This window comes from Ambystoma mexicanum, chromosome 8, assembly GCF_040938575.1.
Source record: "Ambystoma mexicanum isolate Mex_15411 chromosome 8, UKY_AmexF1_1, whole genome shotgun sequence".
NCBI lineage: Eukaryota > Metazoa > Chordata > Amphibia > Caudata > Ambystomatidae > Ambystoma > Ambystoma mexicanum.
The window spans coordinates 744930993-744955175 of record NC_090929.1 but is presented as its reverse complement, the minus strand read 5'-3'; the positions used below and the strand labels follow the sequence as shown (position 1 = coordinate 744955175).

Genomic DNA, 24183 nt, shown 5'->3' with positions numbered 1-24183 from the left:
TAACCATCAATTAATAATAATATAGTCCAAATGGAGTCTAGTCAAATAAAAAGGGCCTACACTAAAAAAGACTATTCTCCAGCATGGGGTCTGGCATGGATTCACATGCTCATGAATATTCCCCGTCGTCAGGCTGGGAATCCTCGGTAAAGAAAAATCAGTATCAGTTTTGTTTCTGATCTGTCTTTCGTAGTAGTAACCAATCACTGATCTCTGCGTCATACTGACCACAGCCAATGACTTCCCTCTACCTAAGCCCCACCTCTGGCAGCCATCTTCAGATTTTTACCGCACGTTCAAGTGTTGGGAGTCCTTGTGCTTAGCTCTCAAGCTTTTACTTTTTCAGGTGAATTTTCACATTTTTTCGGTTAATCGAGCCTCAAGCTCCACCGTTTCTACTCCCGTTAACGGCTACCCGTTACAGGATTTTCCTACGCCCCTCAAGGGTGAAGATTTCGTCGAATCAACTTCTTGGAGGATTCCAGAAGATTCGCGGCCTACTTCGAGAAGGCCCAGGACGCGAGTTCGTCACCCGGACCCAAGCTGTTTAGCAGCTGCCCTGGATGCGGGCTGCAGAATGTGTTTAAGGAAGACGAACATTTGCGATGCCTCTACTGTCTTCATGGGGACAAGACTCATGTAGAGAAGGACTGCCAGTTCTGCAAGAACTTGTCGGAGCGGACCATGAGGGACCGTCGATCCCGTCTTGCCAGCTGGTTGGAGAAGGGCTCAACGGGTGAGAAGAAGAAGAAAGGGTCAGAGCGGGCTTCTAAGTCCTGTGCAGGCGCCCCGGCGACGGGGGCCCAACACCAGGCCAAGCACCGTGAGTCCGCTGGCTCCGGGAGCGCCGAAAGGTCGGGCTCTTCGGTCGCCAGGCAGGGCGCGCCTTCCCCGGCACCGTCAACCACGAGCCAGCGCTCCGGTTCGGGGAAGAGGGAGTCCGAGACCCCGGGTAAGCTTCGGGAGAAGCCCCGTCCGATCTCGGAAGAGGGGGAGTGAGGCATCGCCCCTCCCCCTAAGGAGAAGGCCCGGGACGCACCTAAGGTGGTGAAGGCCCCTACCCAGCAGGCAAAGGCCTCTATCGAGGCGATCGCGGCGACTCTGGCCAAGCCGGCAGAGACCCCGCCAGCGGAGACTGCCTCCGGGACTAGAGTTTCCTTGCCGCCAAGGAGGGAATCCTCTTTTCAGCCCATCGTCATGGCCACCATGATGGAAGAAGCGAGGAGGGGCACGGTAGCCTCCTCGAGCTCGGAGTCAGCCTCGGAGGAGGAACTGACCGAGGCCGTGAGGGATCTCGAAGTCCAATTCGAGAAGGTTTGATCCCGTAAGGAAGATCCTCGGGAGATAACCGAGGAAGACGACGATGGCGAGGAAGAGCAGCCTTCCCTTCCGGCGCAGCCGGAACCTAGGCCTCAGGATAGCTCAGCAGCCATTTTGTCTGTGATCCAGTCCTTATGCTCTGAGATAAGGACGAGATTACCATGGCCCAGGCCAGAGGACCCGCAACCTGGCCTGTCGGGAAGTCCTCAGAACAAACGACAGAGGACCCAACCCTCTCCTCCACTCGCCCCCGTAAGGCCTACAGTTCCCTCCTCATCCTCCCACGAGTCAGGAGATGACGGTGCGATAGGCTCGACGATGGGTTCTGAGGGCGACGACGGAACAGGTCTCCCGTCGCACGGGCCTCGCCGCCCGACGAGATTGGCTCATTCCACGCCATGATCGCCAGGGCGTCCGAATTGTTCCAGCTCTGCCCGGAGGAGCAGAAAAAGGAAGGTTTCCTCTATCAGCGCCGGGAGGCCAAGAGGAAGACTGTCATCGCGGTGCCTCTAATCAATGACATCTGGGAGGAGGGCCTGTCGGTTCTCAAGAACCCCTCCACTGCACCAGCCAAACGGGACCGGTATGAGAAGTAGTACCGGGTCCCCGAAACCGCTCCCCTGTGCCTCAGGGCCCAGCCAACACCAGACTCGGTCGTCTCGGCTGCGGCAAAGAAGAAAACGGCGGGGTCAGGAGCCTCAACGTCGAATTCCCCGCCAGATGGCGAGGGAAAGAAGTTGGACGCCATGTGGCGGCGGGTCATTTCGTCGGCGGTGACGACGATCAAAGCGGCCAACGCCCTGGCGATCGTGGCCCGTTATGACAGGGAGCTCTGGTTTAAGCTGGCCCCCATATTGGACTTCCTACCGGACGACAAGAGGTCCGAGGCCCTGGAAATACTTCAGGAAGGCGAGGTGGCGTCGGACCACGCCATAACGGTGGCAACCAATATTGCCGATACCGGGTTCTGCCGGCTGGGCAACGGTGTTTGCCTACGACGACGGGGTTGGCTCCGGGCGACCGGTTTCCGTCAGGACGTCCAGACCAGGGTGTTGGACATGCCGTTCGACGGCAGCAACTTGTTCGGGAAGGCGGTGGACGAATCCCTGCAAGCCATAAAGACGGACATGGAGACGGCCCGCGCCCTAGGAGCCGTTCAGCAACAACGGCCCTTTCGGAGCTCCGGAGGCAGACAGGGTGCCTCCAAGGGATCCAGCGGTGGCTCGTCGTCCTACCGCCAGGCGGCACACTCCTCGTCTCAGGAGGCCTACAGGGGTCGCGGCAAGCAGGGAGTGCCTCGCCGCCGTCGGCAAGGTGGCCAGGGCGGCAAGGCCACCACCTCCAAGCAGGACTGAACCGGCCGTGGTCTCGGGCCCCCACCAAAGCACCCCGGTGGGAGGCCGGCTGACGAAGTTCGTCGGCGTGTGGAAGTCCATCTCCACCGACCGTTGGGTGCTGGATACCGTGGCAAGAGGACACTCTTCGAATTCCTGAAGAAGTGCCCTCACGTTCCACCTGTGGCCAGGAAGGAAAGTCACGTCCCGCAACTGCTTTTGGAAGTACGGACGATGCTCAGGAAAGGCGCCATCGAGCTTGTCCCGAAGAGACTCCGGGGCTCAGGGGTGTACTCAAGGTACTTCCTCGTCAGGAAGAAGACCGGCGGCTGGCGCCCCATCCTGGACCTTCGTCGTTTGAACAAATACATCAGGTCACAAAAGTTCAGGATGGTCACCCTCCAGCACGTACTGGGACAGCTGGAGGAAGGCGACTTTCTATCGTCGTTGGACTTGGAGGATGCATACTTCTACGTTCCCATCCTCAAAAGTCACTGAAAGTTCCTCAGGTTCGTCGTCCAGGGACGCCACTACCAATTCAGAGCACTGCCGTTCGGATTGCAGTCGGCCCCCAGGGTCTTTACAAGTGCCTAGCACCTGTGGCGGCGCGGCTGTGCCTGCAGGGGATTCACGTCTACCCCTACCTGGACGACTGGCTCAACCGCTCAAGGACGAGGGAACTCGCCGTCGAACACACTCTGAGGACCGTCCAGCTACTCACAGACCTGGGATTCGCCATAAATTACCCAAAGTCCCACCTGGTGCCGTCGCAGGTGGCCCTGTTTCTGGGAGCGAAGCTCGATACAGTGAAGCGCCTGGCGGCACCGTCGGAAGAACGGACGAAGACCATTCTAGGCAAAGTGCAGCACCTGCTAGCCACGGACGTGGCCAGGGTGAGGTCCATCAAGTCCCTCCTGGGGATGATGTCCTCTTGCATCTACCTGGTGCGCCTCTGCAGACTATGGATGCGCCCTCTTCAAGAATTTCTCGACGCCCGTTGGATGCAGGCGACGGGCACCTTCGAAGACAGGGTCCCCCTCAACGAGGTGTTCCGGCAGGCGATTCAGTGGTGGGGCGTTCGAGCGCACCTCACGGCGGGCAAGGACTTTCAGACGCCGGCGTACCAGGAGACGGTGACGACGGATGCCTCCCTGGAAGGTTGGGGCGCCCACACCGGAGATCTCCACGCAAGAGGCCTCTGGCTCCCGGAGGAGAGGCTCCTGCACATCAACGTCCTGGAACTCCGAGCCGTGTTCTGGGCTCTCAAATCGTTCCTCCCGTCGCTCAAGGGCAAGGTGGTGCGGATCTTCACGGACAACACCACGACAATGTTTTACATACGGAAGCAGGGAGGCACCAGATCCCCAGCCCTATCCAAGAAGGCACAGGATCTGTGGCACTGGGCGGTCGCCCAGGGGATGTTCCTGGTTCCCTTCCACCTGGCAGGGAGCTGCACGCGTGTCACGAGTGGGAACTGCGCCAGGATCAGGTGGATCAACTCTTCCGACGATGGGGCAAACCCCAAATCGACCTGTTCGCAACAGCGACAAACTCGAAGTGCAAGAGGTTCGCCAGCAGGTTTCCCCAGCCGAGAAGCATTGGCGATGCGTTCTCGTTCCCCTGGGACGGCCTATACCTGTATGTGTTCCCTCCGTTGCCGTTGCTGCTTCGACTCATCAACCAGCTCAAGAGGTCCCGGTGCAGGATTATCCTCGTCGCACCGGCGTGGCCGAGGCAGATCTGGTTCCCGGACCTTCTGGACTTGTCCACGTCCACTCCCATCAAGCTGTCGGCGGACGCAGACCTTCTCTCCATAGAAGGAGACGCCATCTTCTACCACGACCCGGCGTCGCTGAACCTGCAGGCTTGGCTCCTGCAGGCTAGAGTTTGGAGGCTACGATATACCGGCTCATTGCAGCGAGGTTCTTGCAAAGGCCAGGGCGTCCTCGACTCTCAAATGCTACGGTCATAAGTGGAAGAGGTTCTCTATCTGGTGCCGAGCACAGAAGATCAACCCCCTACGGATTAAGGCCCCTCAAGTGCTGCCGTACCTGCTATCACTGGCAAAGGCTGGGCTAGCCCATGCCTCCATTAAGATTCATCTGGCGGCGATCTCCAGATATACCAGAACCACAGGACGGACGTCCCTGTGGTCCCATCGACTGGTAAAAGAGTTTATGAAAGGACTGTTCCGATCGTTCCCGCCGGTGAAGGCCCCAGCCCCGGCGAGGGAACTTAACGTGGTGCTGTCCAGGCTCATGGGGCCCCCATTCGAGCCGATGCACTCCGCACCGATGAAGTTTGTGTCTTGGAAGACTGCATTCCTGGTGGCCATTACCTCCGCACGACGAGTGGGAGAGATCCAGGCCCTGTCCTGCAAAGCACCGTACTTGACTTTCTATGCCTCGAGGGTGGTGCTTAGGACGCACCCCTCCTTTATGCCCAAGGTGCCGTCGGACTTCCATCTTAACGAGCCCTTGGTGTTACCTGTTTTCTTCCTGTCTCCTTCGTCGCCGGCCGAGAGGACTTTGCACTCGCTGGATGTGGCTAGAGCGCTGAAGTTCTACGTGGACCGCACAAAGAGTTTTCGGAGGACATCACAGCTATTTGTGAACTTTGGACCTGTGAATCAAGGGAAGGCTCTCTCGAAGTCTTCTATTTCCAGATGGCTCTCCGGCTGCATCATGCACTGCCACCGGTTGGCTAACCGACCGCTGCCAGGCCGTCCGAGAGCCCATTCGACCAGAGCGATCGCTGCTACTACGGCGTTCCTATCTGGTGTGCCCCTGCTGGACATCTGCAGGGCTGCTACGTGGAGGTCGACGCACACCTTCACGAGATTCTACTGCGTCGATTGGGGTTCCAGGTAGGAGTCCAGGGTCGGCCAAGCAGTGCTGCACAACCTGTTCGCTTAAGGTGAGCCTGGTGAGGAGGTAAGAGATGCTTAATGTTGAGTTTTTTGTATTGCTTAATGTTGAGCCTTTTGCCACCCCCCGTGGTTGTGCATGTGTGTACTGCTATTTACTCGTATATTCATGAGCATGTGAATCCATGCCAGACCCCATGCTGGAGAAGGAACAAGTTACTTACCTGTAACTGTTGTTCTCCAGCATGGGTCTGGCATGGATTCACATGCAAACCCTCCCGCCTACCCCTCTGCGGCTCTTCACTTGGTCATACTGCCACTTCACGTGCTACCAAATCTGAAGATGGCTGCCAGAGGTGGGGTTTAGGTAGAGGGCAGTCATTGGCTGTGGTCAATATGACGCAGAGATCAGTGATTGGTTACTACTACGAAAGACAGATCAGAAACGAAACTGATACTGATTTTTCTTACCTAAGATTCCCAGCCTGACGACGGGGAATATTTATGACCATATGAATCCATGCCAGACCCATGCTGGAGAACAACAGTTACAGGTAAGTAACTTGTTCCTTGTCAGTCCTTACTAGTATGCTACAAAATGGTGTGGGATAATGTTCACAAGAAAAGAAAGAAGGGGTCTCAAAATTATAAGTCAGGATGGTATAGCTGGGGTCTCCCTTCCCCACGCTTTTAGCATAGAACAAGGTGGAACTTTTGAGCACAGCACACTCCTGGGCCCTCTCCAGCACGAGCATACAGTTTGATTCCAAAATATCAGGGCCTTCTGTGGCCAAGTCTCTCACAAAACTATCTTGCCTCAGAGGGCCTGAGGTGCAATAAAAAAAAAACAATTCCATTACAAAATCTATACGTTGGGTGATTTTCTCCTCACCCCTGGATCTCAATCAACCGGGCTCCGATCCCTCATGGAATGCTGGCCTCCCTCAGTCGGGCTCACTACAGCCTTTCATTCAAAATATCAGCAACTTGTAACATTCAAGAGTCTCAATGTCTTTTTTAAACAATTATTCACTTTGGATATCCCTTGGGCGGGTTCACTGTTGTCAACACAATGTTCACAGGTGTATCATGGTGCACCCCGATTCGCAGGGATTCCTCAGTCGGGTTCACATTTGCCAAATACACAGTTCACTTTGCTTCATCACAATGCAGGATTCACGTCCCTTAGTTCTCTTCTCGGCATCCATCCGTCTGGTTCACATAGCCATTCCAACACAGATCATGATTCTATCATCTCGTCAGAAAAGCTGGGTTCCCTTCCCCTAGCTTTCTTTCGGCATCCCTCCATTGGGTTCATACTTGTCACAGTTCACTAGACCCCTTAGGTTCTTTTCTTACCTAGGTTTGGGTCTCAGCCCCCAGTCAGGCTTCACATACTTCTACTGACACAATGCTTTTCCTCAGCGTGTCAAAGACTTTCGTTTTGTACAAGGGGTTTTGCTTGACCCTCGTATGACCACTTTGACACCTCACCTGGCCTCTCCTAGGCCTGTTGGTATTTGTAGTTTCAACAAAGGGGACCAGCCAGAGTCCTTGGAATGAGTGCCCATGAGGCACCAGACCACTCTGTAGCTGGTCCTTCACTGTTTTTTTTTATAAGTTCATAAACACAATATTGCCTTTTTCCTACCTTGGGCTCAATACCGTCCGTTTACTATCAGCTCTCTCCAACTCACCGGCTGTGCTGAACTCATTGGCTTGTCTTTCCTCTGGAGTCAAGGACAGTACCACGGTAGCATGCGTGCCTCCCCGCCTGGGTTATCAGTGCGGGAGGCCCCTGTGCACCGTTGACATCTGTTACACCACAAGCCAGCTGTAATTACGATTCTTTTCACTGAGGCTCTGCTTCGCTGGGCTGGGTTGAAAAGGGCAAAGGCACTTCTCTCCTTGTCATCCTTTGAAGTCTCGCCTTTCTCCTCCGTTTGAACTGCTGTCCTAGAATAGCTGTTTCCTCGTGTGTTTGGCTTTTCTCAAAGTGTGCTCTCATGCTCTGCCTTTTACTCTGTGGGGAAAGGAAAGGGTCGTTGGGTGTGTGTAGTTAAAAGGGGGCAGGAGTGTAGAGCTTCTAAATATCCTACGGGGTAGGATGGGGAAAAGGTGTTACAGTGAAGGTGGTACAGCGTCTCCCCCGTCGGTGTCCCACTTCCATTCCCCGAAGACGACTCCTCCCCCACTGGTCCACACCCAGGAACTGGATCCAATATTTAAAAATTTAATTTAACTTCACCTGGCATACTTTCTTTCCAGGACTTTTTTACACTAACACTTTTTCTTTAAAATGGGGGTTTAACACCCATTCGTAACTGTTTCTACAAATACTTTCACTTCTTTACCGGCTTTATTTTTGGTTTCTCACTCCATTTCTATGAAGCGACACACTCTGTTAGACAACTCAGTAACCCACTTGTTTTCTTTGGTTTTACCGGTAGTATCTGACTTCCCCTTGCTTCGGTTACTTTCACTTTGTGGTATTCCTATGGAGCGGCATACGCGCGCCAGAAACCCGGTAACCCACTTGTGTTCCCTGGGCCAACCGGTTTCCTCCAGTGCCTTTCTCTCCTGGTTGCTTCAGCATATTGGCTCCACGTGTGCCCCATTAAGTGCTGCACCTTCACCATGCCTCCTTTCTCTGTGCGCTATTTTTGCTGCTTTGTCCCCTTGAGTGGTGAACTGTCTGCACCTCGGTTTCTTTTTGCTGGATTTGGGTCTGTCTTCACATCGCCTGCTGCATCGTGTTTCCCTCCAGCGTGGTGTTTGGCTTTGTTACGGGCCGCGCGGCAGACCAGTGTCTGGAGCTCTCTCCTCTCCTTCTCCTCATCAGCTCTAGCCAGGCTGTATGTTAACTTCCCGACTTGATTATACTTTTTCCAACAACTAGACCCCTGCGTTGATCCGATCCTAGTGATCTAGTGATCTTCATTACTGTGTTGTTCTTTCTGGTGTCAGTGGTTATGAGACCATTTCTTGAATGTAGTCGAGGAATTGTACACTGAACTTCATAGGGAGTGATCCTCACTGCTCCCTGCCTCTTCCTCATCCCAGTTGTCAATTTATCATCCCTAATGCAAGTTTGGGGAGTAACCAAAGTAGATCTACCATGAGGTTGGAGAAGAGTGAGAAAATATTCCATTAAGGCATGGGCACTAGAGGAAACATCCCTGAAAGGGAAGGGGGGGTGTATGTGGTTTCCTACAACAGTGCTCTGTCATCTCCCCGAAGTGTACCTCCCCCCAGGATCCAATAGTGGTGACATGTCCTGGCCACCTGGATGACAGATCCCCGGGGATTAACGAGGGGGACACCTTTAGCTTTAGGTTTCTCACACCATGCTCTGTAATACTATCAATGCTTCTATTTTTTTTAAAAAAAACCTTTATTTTAAGATTTGACAAGTGCATCACATATATCATACATGTTTTGACATTTTGGATTTAGACATACATCAAGTTGTACATTTTCGGACTGGGGGTCAGTTCGTATTTTTCGTGTCCTTGGTTTTCCTTTGGGTTTCAGTCTGTGATCAATGATGGACCTGGGATTCCACTGGCTAGGTTGTTGGCTGAGCTAGAGGATTCATCGCCTGATGTGTTGGAAGGTGGTCCAAGATAACTCCTTAAAGGGGCCCAGATATCTTTTGGCCTGCAGGCTGACACCACGCTTTGCACGTATAGTTCTTCAGTTTCTTGTACTAGAATAAGGTCTTTCATCCAGGCCTATCGTGTGGGAGGGTTACAGGGTGCCCCTGGTTTTGGGGGAGGTGTGGACGTTCTATGGGCCCTCTCGATTAAAAATTGCTGGGAGAACTGTGCATCGGGCAAGGTCTTCCTTATGACTTCCTCCAGAAATGCTTCCATAGCGCCATTGATGGATTTCTCGGCTAATCCCACAACACGTATGTTATTTCGGCGGGACCGTGATTCTAGGTCCTCACATTTAGTTTGTACTTGCCGTAGGCTTTTCTTGATGTCCTCAATATCTCTTCCATGTTTGGCTGTGGTATCCTCTACCTCGCCTATTCTCTTTTCGGCCTCAGTGACTTGGGTATTTGTTTGTAGCATGTCTGCTCTGATGGAGGCTATGGTGCTTCCAATATCGTCTAATTTGGTGTTTACAGCCGCAAAACCTGCTTGCATGGCCTCCATGTATGGGTCTGATGTGCTTTCGGAGGCTTGCGCTGGGGGGGGAGGTGGGGGAGTCTGCTCTTTGAGGGTCTGACCCATCTGCCTCCATGGTCGAACTGGTGAATGCATCCATGGGCCCCTTTTTGTTGTTCCTGTTTGTCCTGGGCATATTTTGAATGCGCGGCCGTGATTTGATGGGGCAGTTTAACAGTTATGAAGCTTTTACACCCGCCTCTATGATGCTATTGGTGTCAGTTGCTGACTGTCCCTATATGCCGTTGTGTAGGTTACTTGTGATTTGTGGCTTTGTGATATTTGTGGAGCTTTGACTATTAATTGTGTCTGTGACTTGCCTTAGTCGGTCCCGGTCGAAATTTGTTTTTTGTTTACTTCCCCTCCCTAGGGGGGTCTACTGCCCATATAGTTTTCCAAGTATCTTGGGCTCCCCCGGGGTTGTCTCCAATCCGGGGCTTTAGGGGCCAGGAGATGTGGCCAGCTCCGGGTGTCCAGACTTTTCGGCAGGGGTGGGGGGCCCCCCTCGACCCAAGCGCACCAACCGCTCGCTCCCAACGCACACGGTGGTCACTGGGGAGGGAGGGCCTCTCTGCGGGGTATGCCTGTGGCAGCACCGTGAGACAGCGTGTGCAGGGGCTCTTCTGCGGTACGGCGGTTCCTTGTATTTGTGAGCCTGACAACGTACCTTGTGTCGCCGGCGGTCCGCTGATAATCCGCACCCAGGGGGGCCTCCCTCGACCCAGGCACGCCAGCCGCTTGCTCGCAGTGGCTGCCGGGGAGGGAGGTCCTCTCTGCGGGTGTTTTGGGTTGCGCTGTCTCCCTCCGCATCCCGCTCAGCCGTCCCCACTCTGTCGGCTCCTCACAGAGCCGTCTCGCTGGTTCCTCGTATTGCTGGGACCGGCACAGTGCTTACTTTACCCCAACAGGGGACCACGACTGGCCGGGAGCTGGGACCGCTGCCATGATGGGGGAGGGTAGATGTATTTTTGGGCGCCAATCTACTTATCTCAGGACTCCGTCAATGTTATGGGTCACCGATAGATCCACGCATTCCCTGTCAGTTTCCGAAGCAGACATTTGTGCTTCCTTCCTTTCAGTTCCAACTCGATCTGCAGGATTTTGCATCAGGATTTATTTTAATAGCGCAGCTTCACGCTCAGGCAGCCATCTTGATCGGCGTGTAACAGCACCCCTACTGTCAATGCTTCTTGATGTGGTCGAGTGATGTCCAGTTGCACATCCAACAAAGCGATCAACAGGTCCTTGGTTGTTACTTGGTTGTTGGCAAGCAGGGGGTCTCTTCAGGACCCGAAGGTACTAATACTTTGAGGTGCTAGGGCTCCTCTAATGCTGAAAAGCATGCCTAGTGGGGAGCTCTAGTAGTCCTCATCCACTCCCTAGCATCATTCTCCACTGACAGGTTCACTCTTTGTTCCCGCCAACTCGTATTTGATCCAACAGTCTTCTGTTTGTGCTGTCTGCCAGGATGGTCAAGACTCATGAGAATTTCCAGCTTCTTGCAGCACCAGATCAAGAGTTAGGAATTGTAACTCACCTCCTATTTCCCAAATCTCTCGATCAATCACCCAGGAGTCTCCAGCCTCAGATTTGGCTTTCGTTCTCTTGTCATAGCCAGCCTCTATTTTCGGGCCTTAGGAATCCCACAATAACACCATGTGTCACAGATCGCTCAAGCAGTGCCCCTAGACTCAGAGACAATTCAAGGATTGTTATTGAATGATTTCTCAGGGACTTAGGGCTTTCATTGCGAAAGCACCAATCCTCCTTAGCCCAAAGCGTGCCTACTCCGCAGGTTAGCATACCCAACACTGACCCCTACTGTGTAAGTCCTGATTTATGCTAAGTGTGAAAATCAAAAGCCACATTTCTTATCTGTCCTACCTCACTCAGACTTTCCAGATCATACACCATCAAGTAGTTATCTAGCTAAATAGGGATAATTTAATTTAATGTATTTATTATATGCATATAACAATTAAGTTTTACATATTTTGTCACTTCATCACATAAATATTTCCATTGAAAATACACTTCATAAAAATCATCACACATCTAATAATATAAAATATCTTTCGATAGTTCTTTCAAAATTTCTAAAATCATCACATAAAATTTCATCATATAAAAAATTAGATTCAAATCATTCCCATCTACTAACTTTTCCCAAACAGTATGCATATTACAAGTATACATTGAATTATCATATGTCATCAAAGATTGTCTCCGTAGTTTATCTAAACTTTCGCACACACATATTATGTGGTGTGCTGATTCTAAAACATTTATTCCACAAAGATGACAAAACCTAGTTTCTCGGGGAATACTCACTCTAGCACCTAATATTTCTAAAACATCACAAGAACTAAATTTGAACAGCAAGTACCAACGAATGGTGGATAATAGGTTGTGCCTTTCAGACACTCTGCCTGATTTGGTCTTCTTCCTATCTCTCCCACATGCTTCTCCCTCTTTCATGCCCTGATATTTCCCTATTAGTACTCTTCTCCTTCCAATGCCACCCACCTCTACTTCTACTCTCCGCGTCTTCCTCTTCTGCCCCTCTGGTGTCTTTCACTCCTTCGAAACCTTGTCTCCACCCTTTCATGTTACTACTTCTTCACCCCACTTTCTACTCAGACGCCGCCTTTCACACACAAGCACTTTGCATTCTCTTCCTACACTTGTTTGCCTAATCACACTGACCAGTCTTTCATGCACACTCACAACGCACTACCACTTGCGCTCACTAACCAATGCCTCAATTGCTCCAAAAATCACCTCCACACTACTGCCCTTCATCCTGTTGGTCTCTTAGTCTACCACCCCTTCCTCCTCTGACCTCCCTGAATAACATTGTCTGTGCTTCAGGTTACAGTATGCCTTATTGCAACTTCCACTTGTCTTGTCTCGCAAACCGCAATCTCACACCGTAGGAAGTAATACGTTGGGGACTTTTCCTACCATCTATCCTGACAGGTACATTGAGAAGTCTTGGTTTACAAATGTGTGTGGATCAGGAGTGGTTTGAAAGTTCAGAACAAATTGGTTCTCTGGTGTATCATTTGTTCACTCCCTTTATCATATCACATGTAAGCATGTTGAACATTCATTGTGTAGCCAATTGTAACTAAAGTAAAAATAGCTATTTTACATTTCTTTCATGCATCCAAAAAATATAGCCAAGCAAGTCTAATATTCATCATGCAGGTAGCAAGCATTTAGGTTTCATTTCCAAATAATTGATCACCTTTTATGCTATTTACTCACTGCATCTCCAGGCATTTCATGATTTTGAAATTGAACAACATCAAGAATGTGCCTATGATCACTTGGAATTATATGATGGTCCCAGCAGCAAATCCCCTTTTCTTGGACGGTTTTGTGGCAGCAAGACACCGGATCCAGTAGTGTCGACATCAAACAAAATATTCCTCAGGTTCTACTCCGATGCATCTGTCCAAAGGAAAGGATTCCAGGCAAAGCACAGTACAGGTACAGCGTGTGTAAATCATGTCTTATATCTATTGGACGTGCACTTCTACGCTACTGTACATGCTAGTAACATTGGAAGTCATATTATTACCTGCTATGTTCATTTATTCACTGACACTGTTATATATCATTACAATTTTATATAGTGGTACATGTTGGATTCTTCCTGCATTTCTCAGTTCTGCCATAATATAAGTTGTTGTACATGGTAATGCTTCGAAGTCTATTGCCATTGTAAGGATAAAGGATTGAGGTCTCCTTGCTGGGATCAAACATGTGACTGCAGATTGCGCCAGGATCTCTGTGGCAAGTGCTTAATTCACAGACCTATCTGGCCACCTGTCATTAGCAATAAGCACCATTTTAGACTTTGGAAAAACCTGCATAGTTTGGGTTTATGCGAATGAGTCAATTTAGTGAATAGTCGCAGTTTCATCTTTTTTGTGGTAAATACCCAAATTAAGATAATTGCTTTTATATTTTATTTGAATGGGTACTGTGATGAATCCAAGGATTTTGTTCTTTGCCCCTTCTCCTCAAGGGGGAGCCACCCCCTTTGGGAATAGGGCGGTAAACCTGCCATCAATAGTATCCCTACGGGACAATGTAAATGGGATATCGCCACCCGGCCCCTCGCCCCAGCCCTCTGTGGACCAGAAATGCCCAAATAACAATCCCATCCCACCACCCATTACGTCTTCAGTCCTCAATGTTTATTGGCTACAAGGGGGTTGAACAAGGTAAACATACACAGTGCCCCTTTAACATGGATGGCTCGGCCTGTACTGGTTACAGCCTTCCGCTGAAGATCAGGACCAATGTCATCCTCAATTGCCTTCAAGGGAGGAGCTCAAATACCACTGGATGACAGTAACATGATGACTGAGAAGCAGCCGGAGCATGAGAAATGCTGGCCTGTGCGACTGCACATAGGAGGGAGCCACACCCTCACAGGAAGAAGGAAGAACCTTGTAGTTAATGTGGTGGGGGAGAGAGACAAAGCCTGTGGAACACTGCCACCTGGGCCCAACGGAGAACCCGAAGAGCTCGGTACCAATAGGGCCATCTTAAGCACTTTGGGGGCCCGGGACATGGACACCTCTGGGGCCCCCCTCCAATAGACCAAAGGAATTTAGGGATATAGAATATCTAGTGTGCCACACCCTGTGTCACGATAACAAACCGTAGCTTGATATGCTGCCTTGCAGAGATCAAAATAAGCATGGTAAACTTCCTTTCAGATACCCTACACTCTTCATTCATGTTGTAATCAAAGTGATAAACATGTTGAATTTCAAGGGCAACATTAGCAGTCTACGCAAGGGTACTTGTGTTCAAGCATGGGTACAGCAAACATTTCATCAATAGCAGCCACGTGGAAGGTATACTACATATAGTATAAGTGCAGGACACAGATTTTAGGACAAAGGTGCACATACTCCAGAATAGTCAAACGACTCAGATTAGCTGCTTCAGAGACGCCAAAAGTGCTGAAGCATGGACACAGATGAACAATGGGAAGCAAGCATATAGCTATACATACCATAGCATAGAGAGTGGATGAGGATTTGAAGATACCAGGAAGGTGTCTGTATCTAGACAGACTGAGAAGATTAGAAGTGGGACATGGTTTTCAAGCAGTGCTGCCATTCGAGAACAAAGAAACAGGTGGCTGTGGTGTGTAATATATCAATGTTCACTATCATTATAGAGGAAGCAACACTATATATAGCCAGTGAAACCAAGAATTTGTCTTTTTTTAAAGATCATACCCTGAGAACGAACTCACTCTGAAGGCCTGACAATTTTGAAAGGTTTAGGGACTTGCAATTTTGATAGGTGAAGAAATTCAAGATTAAATGAGATAACCACGATCACACATTGATTATGAGGTGACACTGGGATTCGTACCCACAATTTCTGCCCTTTACTAATTTATTTTCTAGTTTTTACCTTGAACTGATATAATCTCATTTTACAGAACTGACTTGGAAAATATGAAAATCACATAACCCACCATAAACATTTTAAAAAGCAAAACGTTATAGAAACATATTATTAAAAATGGGAATGATTCTAGCTTCATTGTCTCCATCATCAAGGAAAGCATATAAATACCAGCATACTAATGGATGTGATCTTAAAAGATTTCTGATAGGTTTTGCTTGTGCAATGGTATTTAGAAACGTGCAGAAACACCTTTGAATTGTACAAAAAAGCAAACCGGTTTGTTCTCACATAGGCAGGCCTTAAAATATGCTTGTAAGAAGCCTGAAATATCTGGTCTGTTCTCTTCCGTCTAGAACTCTTTCCACTCAAAGGGCCTTCATGATAGGAAAGATCAGGTAATTGGCCAAACAATGCCACCAGTATGTGAGAAGAAAACCTTTTCATAGAAGGCAGTACAGTACTGTCAGTGATATAAGATTTGTCCAGGATCACTATTGTCTGCTGGCAAAGCCAAGATCCAAGTATGAACCCTTTGGTTCCACAGTCTGGAATTTAGATACATAAACACCTCTAATACTTTACTGTCATCATTGGAGGTGCCTGTGTAGGTTTTACAACTCCCATCTAATCAAACTAATTTCTAGACCACCACCATATTGACGCTATCTAGTGCAGGTACATTGGTGATGATAATACCTGGAGTGCTATAGAACAAAATACACATACATGCAGGCTTAACAACTTCATACATTGGAAACACTGAGTTAGCCTAGCTGGAATTTGGTATTGTAATGTTGCATGTGATCGCATATCTCTGCAATGAGTGCTTAACACACTGAGCTATCCACTGAACCATCAGGACACTCAAATGTATTGCACATTATTAATATAATCCCCACAGAAAGGTGAGAATGCTACAGGCATTGTGCCACGCAAACTATGTATACCACAGTGAACCTAGCATTACAGGATAAAAAGATCAGAACACAATGTACTTGTCAAAAAAAAGGAAACATCCAAAATGTAGATTCCTAGATCTCATGTGGAATACCACAATTCTGGTTTCCAAAAAACTGCACTTTACATGAGCATACATTAAACGTTAGAGTATCAAACAGAGTGAGGACAAAATAAATGTCAATCACCCCACCATTCCTGTACTTATTCAAATTAGATAATAGAATATTGCTTAAAGGTCACCTGTTGTACCCCAGAACATGTTTTTTTCCTTTTTTTATAAAGGTGTTGGTGAAATGTATGCACTGATGTATGTGTAAACCCGTCTGTGACACAATAGAATGGGTTCTGTTTTATGTTTTATATTATATGTTTATGACATGAGGAACCACATGTTTATTTGTTTTATTATAGAAAGAATTATTTAATAAAATTGCCAATATTGTGATAAGTGATACACGTGTAATAGGTCTTGTTGAAAAGAGTCGGTTTATCTACGAAACTAGTAAAGAAGATACACGTGTCTCTGTCCTGCTGCATATTTGGGGACTGTAGAGAAGGGTAGTTGATCTTGAAATTTTGATTATTGTGTTCTTGTCAACAATAGACATAAAATATGTTTAGCATTAGCAGCACACCATAGAAAATTCTGGTGTGATACTTAATTTTGTTTACTTAGGGAAACTGATTTTTTGTTATAGGGCTCCTTCTTGGTGCCCCCTTCAAGGTGGGGGCCGGGACAAGTGCCCCTTTTGCCCTCCCATAAAGACGTCTCTGGGTACCACTACAGGTGAGGGAACTGAGGTCCCTTAGGAGCAGCGGGTTGATGTTGTGCCGAAGAGATGTCCAGAGCCTGTCTGTCCAGAAATGGGGCCACTAACGATAGAGACGCAACCGTGCAGACCGCAGCCAGGTCTGAACGCCAGAGCTGCACTGACCAGAGACGCTGAAGTCACAGAGACACACCACTCCTGGAAGAGAGGTACACAACATTGTACTGAGAGAGGGCAGAGGAATTAGAGGCCACATCAAAGCCCAGACTGCAATTTGAATCTGTATACCAGAGAAGTGGGTGGAAGGGCAGAGCAGGCCCATACAAGGACTGAGGAGGTCAGGAGCACATGCAGGGCTGAGCATAAGAATACCCCAGGAGGGGTTGAGCGCAGGGCTGAACAGGCCAGTAGCCCACACAGGGCTGAACATACAAGTAATTCAGGAAGAGCCAAGAGAAACAAACAGGGCTGAGCAGGCCCGTAAACGACCCAGGGTTGAGTGAATGGATTCACCAAACAGGGCTGACCAAGTCTGAGTCCAAGTCCGAGTCCTACCCGAGGCTGAGAAGGTGAACCATTCAGACAAGACAAGGAGTGAATTTTGTTTCTTTTGTAATTACTAAATGGTCCAGATCTGTAAGAGATTTCCCAGTACAGGGGGATAAAGTAAAGACTGTCTGGAGTATATGATGAGGATGTTGTCTTGACCTAAAAGAAAACTGAGAGACGTTTATTTTGTTGGAACTTTTTGACACTCAATCCAGAAGTGGAGGAGACCCTAAGAACATTTTGGTGGGGGTCAAAAAACCAGCCTCCACTAAGTTACTACCAGGGGGAAGTAACCCTATCCTAAGCACAAGCTTAGATTCTCTTTTCTTCTTTCATAACTGTTAGGTTAGTTGGTAGGTTAGAATAGATTTGGGTGGAGGACAGTTTTTATTTGTGAGACATGCTGACGAGCACCCGCTTGTTGTTTTGTATAGTAGGGACCCCTTCATAGAAATGGGGTTAGAGGAGATTTTATTTAATTTCTCAATAAAGATCATTGTTCATCAATATTCTCTTGTCCATATTCTACATCTGAATTACCACAGCTCTCTGAGATTCTATGTTTAACTGTTAACTGTTACTGGCATTGGTAACTTTTATAGGTTATTAAGGCATGCATAGAAAGATTATAATCACAGTTGGAACATGTGTTGTGGTTACCTGGTTTGATTTGACTAGAAGGCGACTGTCCTCAACTCTGACATCAGAAGCGATCATGCAGATGGAGAGAAGCACCATATATTTGAGTGCCACAAGTATAATCATCATGCAATCGCATTAATACGTTCTCTGGCCCTGTTACACAAACTGTCCACTGGTGCAAGTGCAATTTTGCATGGCATTCTCAAAAAGGCAAACATTTCCAAAATGCAAATAACATATTCTTTAAATGCATTTTTTTCACCAGAGCAATGTTTGCTATATTGCTAATAATGCATAGTGCTTAGCACTAAGGTAGACATTGCCCTTGTTCAGCAATGCATTGAAAGAATACATTTCGAATGGATTGTGTCCTCCCACGTATTCCTCATCTTATGATAATTAGTTATCGGGAGCTTCGCTGCTTCGGAAAAATTATATATATTTTTTTTCGGTGGAGGGCGCTGTGCTCGAGGTTGTGGTGTTGATTGCCCCTCGACGGGCTCCGTACCTTGTCGACGTCACTGATGGTATAAATAGCTTGGCCCGCGCTGGTTGGCTTCAGTTCCGTTTTTCCGATTGCTTCGCTCTGGAAACGGCGCGCTTCAAAATTTTTGACTGAAAATGTCGTCTTCTTCAACACCCAAGATTGGGTTTAAGAAGTGTCTCGACTGCGGATCGAAGATGTCGATCACAGATCCTCACCGCATTTGTCTCTGGTGCCTCGGTTCAAGTCATTGAACCGGCGACTGTGGCTCCTGTCAGTCAATGACGGAGAAGGCCCTTTGTGAGAGGAAAGGTAAACTGGTGGTGGGGAGGGAAGCTTCTAAAGCCTCGAAAGCTTTGTCTATAAGACATAAAAAATCGAGCGATTTGAAAGAATCCGATCATCATAGACACTCTAAGAGATCTCGATCTCGTAGTAGATCGATGTGCTCTTCCTCTTCTAAGAGAATGAAAAGGAGACATAGATCTCCTTCGTCATCTTCCGATTCATCGACCGAAGTGGTACGATGCCTGACTAAGTTGGATTCCCCTAGAAAGTGGGAGGAATTTCGAAAGAAGATGATGGAGGTATTTGAGAATGCGGCCTCGACTCCCTCAAAGAAACCTCAGAAGAGCCGTACCCCTGTCGCTCCATTGGACGACAAAGGGAAGTCGGGAACTACTGTGGTAAAGCCCAGTAGTATGGAGGAAACACTAAAAACTCGAGTCGACGCCAAGTCATCGAAGGAGTCGAGTATTTCTCGGATACCACATAAGAAACAGAAGTTGTCAAACTTCCACGACTTCGTCGATGCCATCGGCGCCGGCAGCTTTGACATCGAAGCCAAAAACGTCTTAGACACCTGTGTCGAAGCCTTCATCGGGGTCATCGAAGATTCCTTCGACACCTTCGAAGAATATTTCCATTCCTTCAACGAAAACTCAGGAGGAAGAGAGAAGATTTACTCCATTACCAAAATCAGACTTTTTTAAGTCTATGTCTTCGATTTTTGAAGAATTTGGCTCTGAGGATGAGCAAATCTCTCCTTTTGTAGTGCAATATGGCACTAGACAAGTTCCAGGAGAACTTATAGACCCAGATTCTAAGATGAGAGACGTGTGCGAGCCTCTGCAGTCTGCTAGTGGCATTGACACGTCACCTGAATTAGAGTTTTCTAGGCCTGACCCTGCAGAACATGCAGATTCAGGGTACAGGAGTCTGATGAATAGAGTGATAGAATATATGGGTTGGGGTAGAACCTCACCCACTTTTGAACAGGACAATATGACAGACATAATTGTTCGGGGTCCTCGGAAGGATCCAGGTCTCCCCTACCACAGGGCACTTCAGAGAACAGTTGAAAAGAACAGGGAAATTCCTGAAAATATTGCTGCTGTAAACAGTAATTTTCCCAAAAAATATAAACAGTCTAGTTCTGATCCTGAATATTTAAACAGAAATCCCACTCCAGAAAGTCTGGTTATTCAAGCAGCAACTACTTCAAGACAGACGGCATATCCTACTATCCCCCGGGATAGAGAGGATAAGAAAGTTGATGCTTGGGCCCGTAAAGTTTTTACTTCGGGTAGTATGGCCCTTAAGTCAACCAATGTCACCTGTACCCTGGCCAGGTTTACCCATAACCTGTGGGACTGCATTTCGGTGGCGGCTCATCATATTCCGGAAGTCGAGGAAAGGCAAGGCTTCCTGAATATTGTCAAAGACGGGAAGGAGGCAATGGGGGAATGTCTCCAGTCTGGACTGGATACTGCTGATAGTATCAGCAGATCCATGGCGGCAAGCACTGTGCTATGCAGATTTGCGTGGTTGAGGAAGTCGGGGTTTGCACCAGATGTGCAGGCCAGACTTCTCAACATGGCTTGAGGCTGTTTGGTAGTAAGGCTGACGAAAGCCTAGAAAAGCTTCAGACCTCAAAAACGGCAGCTAAATCCCGTAGCGCCTCCATGCGACAGCTTCAGAAACCCTATTTGGGCTCATCTTCCTGGAGGGGTCATTCTTTTCAGTACTACTCCTCTTTTGGTAGAGGAAGAGGACAGGCTTTCCAAAGAGGCAAAAGAAATGTCCCTCGTGGTGGATGAGGAAGAGGTGCGAAACCAGCCTTAGGAATGGCATATTTGCCCTCAGCCGCTCCTGCATCCGCCTCCAAATCACTCTGAGACCTTGTTACAAAAAACCCCAGTGAGAGGCAGGATCTCTCAGCATCTGAAGAAATGGCGGGGCATTACCTCAGGTGCTTGGGCACTGGAAACAATAGCTCAAGGTTACTGTCTCCCCTTCCTAAAAAGGCCTCAGAACCATCCACCAGGAACCAACTCTGTCAAAATTCCAGATCCGCTCGTGTTGCAGAAAATTTTAACCTTGCTGGAGTACCTGTAGCGGAGAGGAACTAGGGTTGGTACTCCCCATACTTTCTCATCCCAAAAAAGGATGGAGGATTGAGACCCATCTTGGACTTAAGAAACTTGAACAAGTTCCTCAGGAAGGACAAGTTCAAGATGGTGACCCTTTCTCTGATCCTTCAGGTTCTTCAACTCCAAGACTGGTTGGTATCATTCAGGATGCTTACTTTCATGTGCCAGTCCATCTCAAGCACAGGAAGTACCTGAGGTTTGCGATTGGCATTCTCACTATCAGTTTCGAGTTCTGCCATTCGGGTTGACCTGCGTCCTGAAGGTTTTCACCGAATTAATGGCGGTGGTGGCAGCGAGTCTCAGCAGAGGGGGGATTCATGTCTACCCCTACTTGGACGATTGGTTGATCAGAGCACGTTCTCACGAACAGGCTCAGGAACATCTTTCGATCACCTGCTACTTCCTTTACAAATTGGGCTTCTCCCTCAATTTCAAGAAGTCCCACATTATACCATCCCAAAAGCTCCAGTTAATCGGAGCAGTCTTGGATACTTCCTCGGGAAAAGCCTCGCCTCCCGAGGTGAGAGCTCTCCACATTCTCCAGATGGTAACAAAGTTCCAGAATGCCCAGCATCTACCGGCCTTCGATTTTCTGAGGTTACTCGGCCTCATGGCATCTGAGATCCCTTCAATGGGCACTCAGAACTCGGTGGTTCCAATTCTCGGGGAATATGTCGGATCTTCTGCAAGTCCTGAGCGCAGTTGCTCTGGATCTATTATGGTGGGCTTGCAACAACAACATCCTCAAAGGAGAATCTGTTTGGCAACCATGGCTGGAGATAACAGTAGTAACGGACGCCTCACTTACGGGGTGGGGAGCACACACCAACGATCTGCCATTAGCGGGCGTTGGTCTCTACAAATCAACCTATTGGAGCGGAGGCCAATCAGACTAGCGCTGAAGGCCTTCCTGCCCTCTTTACATGGAAAGAATGTCCTGATAATGACAGACAACATAGTGGCCATGTACTACCTCAACAAGAGAGGAGGCGTAGAGTCACTACCACTGTGCAGAGAGGCAATGCAGCTCTGGTTCTGGGCAATATGAGAAGGAATCTCTCTATCGGCAGTTCACCAAGCCGGAGAGCAGAACACGGTGGCAGACGCTCTGAGCAGGCAGAGCACAGTCTCCCACTCGTGGGAGCTAGCTCAGGAAGTCCTTCTGGAGATCTTCGCCCTTTGGGAACCCCTCAAGTGGATCTGTTCGCTACCGCGATCAACCGGAAGTGCGAACAGTACTGCTCGAGGGAATTTCCTCCAAGAGGAGCTCTAGGAGACGCGTTCGTAGTGGAATGGAAGTTCCCAATTCTGTACGTGGTTCCTCCAGTCCCCTTGATTCCTCAAGTAATCAGGAGGTTGAGGAAGTTCAGGAAAACCATGATCCTAATTGCCCCGGATTGCGCCAGGAAGACGTGGTACCCGGACCTTCTGGACATGTCCATCTGGCTCCAATACGTCTTCCGCAACAAGAGGATCTTCTCTCGCAAGAGGAAGGTCGGGTTCTCCATCCAGAGGTCAGGACACTCAACCTTCACGTATGGTTTCTGAGAGGTTGAGCTACAAGGATTGGGATCTTCTGGATGACGTTATGGAGATTTTGCTTTCGGCTAGAAGGCCAGCAACGAAATCTTTGTACCGATGTCATTGGAACAAATTCAGTAACTGGTGCAAAGACAAGGATGTGGACCCTTTTCAATGTGGCACCCCAATGGCGCTTTCTTTCCTATTACATCTAGCCAAGCTGGGGCTCCGGATCGGAACAATTAAGGGATATCTTGCTGCGCTATCCATTTTCAAGCGCTCCTCGGAAGAGGATTCATACTTCAAAATTCCATTAATCATTCAATTCCTGAAAGGGCTTACTAATGTATACCCTCCAGTACCTTTTCATGTCCCAACTTGGGATTTAAATCTAGTACTTAAGTTTCTAACTTGTATACCTTTTAAGCCTCTGCACTCCTGTCCCTTGAGGCTTCTAACATTAATTAAAAACTGTCCTTCTTGTGGCTTTAACATCAGCCCGCAGGGTTAGTGAACTACAGGCTCTCTCATGTAAACCTCAGTATACTACTTTTTACAAGGACTAGGTAGTTCTTAAAGTTAAACCTTCCTTTTTACCAAAAGTAGTTTCTGGCTTCCATTTGTCACAATAAATCATACTACCAACATTCTACCCTCCTCCTCATTTGGGCAAAGAAGAGGCGAGACTGCATAGATTGGACCCCAAAAGGGCTCTCAGTTTTTAAATTTGAAGAATGTCAAAATTACGGCAAGATGACCAACTCTTTGTAGGTTATACAGGTCATAAATTGTGATTATTGGTGACAAAACAAACCATATCCCGCTGGATCATTCTGGCTATAATTGAATGCTACAGATTGGCGGGAAAGGACCCCCCAGATGGGCTTCGAGCTCATTCCACTAGGGGGATGGCTACTTCTGCGGCTCTGAAGAGGGGAGTTCCTGCAGCGGATATCTGTTCAGCTGCAACATGGAAATCGATGCATACTTTCATCAAGCATTATTGCTTAGATGGTTCCTCCTCAAATGAGGGATTATTTGTCAAGGCGGTACTTAATTCCGTCCATGAAAACAGTATCTAGTACTCCCACCTCCAAAATTGCCTCTGCTATGGGAGTCTATCATAAGATGAGGAATACGTGGGAGGACACAATCCATTCGAAGAACAAGTTATTTACCAACTGTAACATTCTTTCGACTGGATGTTCCTCCCACGTATTCCTCATCAACCCTCCCAACCTACCCCCGCAGTACAGTTTACGTTTTCTTACACTTTCCTCTCACGAAGAGTGCATCAGTCATGAGGCACGCCTGGGTGTTCCTCCAATATTTCATTTAAAAAACAGAACTGAAGCCAACGGGCGCGGCTCGAGCTATTTATACTATCAGTGACGTCGACACGGTACAGAGCCTGTCGAGGGACAATCGATGCCACGACCTTGAACACAGCGCCCTCTGCCGAAAAAATTAATAAAAATAAATAACATTTTCAGAAGCAACAAATTATCATAAGATGAGGAATACGCGGGAGGAACATCCAGTCGAAAGAACGTTACAGTTGGTAAGTAACTTGATCATTTGCCCTAGTGCTTGTAATGTGCAAAATTACACTTCTAATGGGGAAATGTTTTTTAATGTGGACTTAAGTGGACTTCTATATGTGAATTGAGCGTGCATAATTTCAG

The 24183-nt window shown here is 48.3% G+C and overlaps 1 protein-coding gene across 1 annotated transcript in view; it reads left to right on the top strand.

Annotated features, from left to right (window-relative positions):
- Positions 1-24183, top strand: part of TLL2 (tolloid like 2) — a 1535386-nt gene that overhangs the window by 1460663 nt on the left and 50540 nt on the right. Inside the window, exon 17 of the mRNA XM_069610570.1 lies at positions 12977-13190. Coding sequence (XP_069466671.1) covers positions 12977-13190 — 214 coding nt within the window. The remainder of the gene's footprint in view (positions 1-12976; positions 13191-24183) is intronic.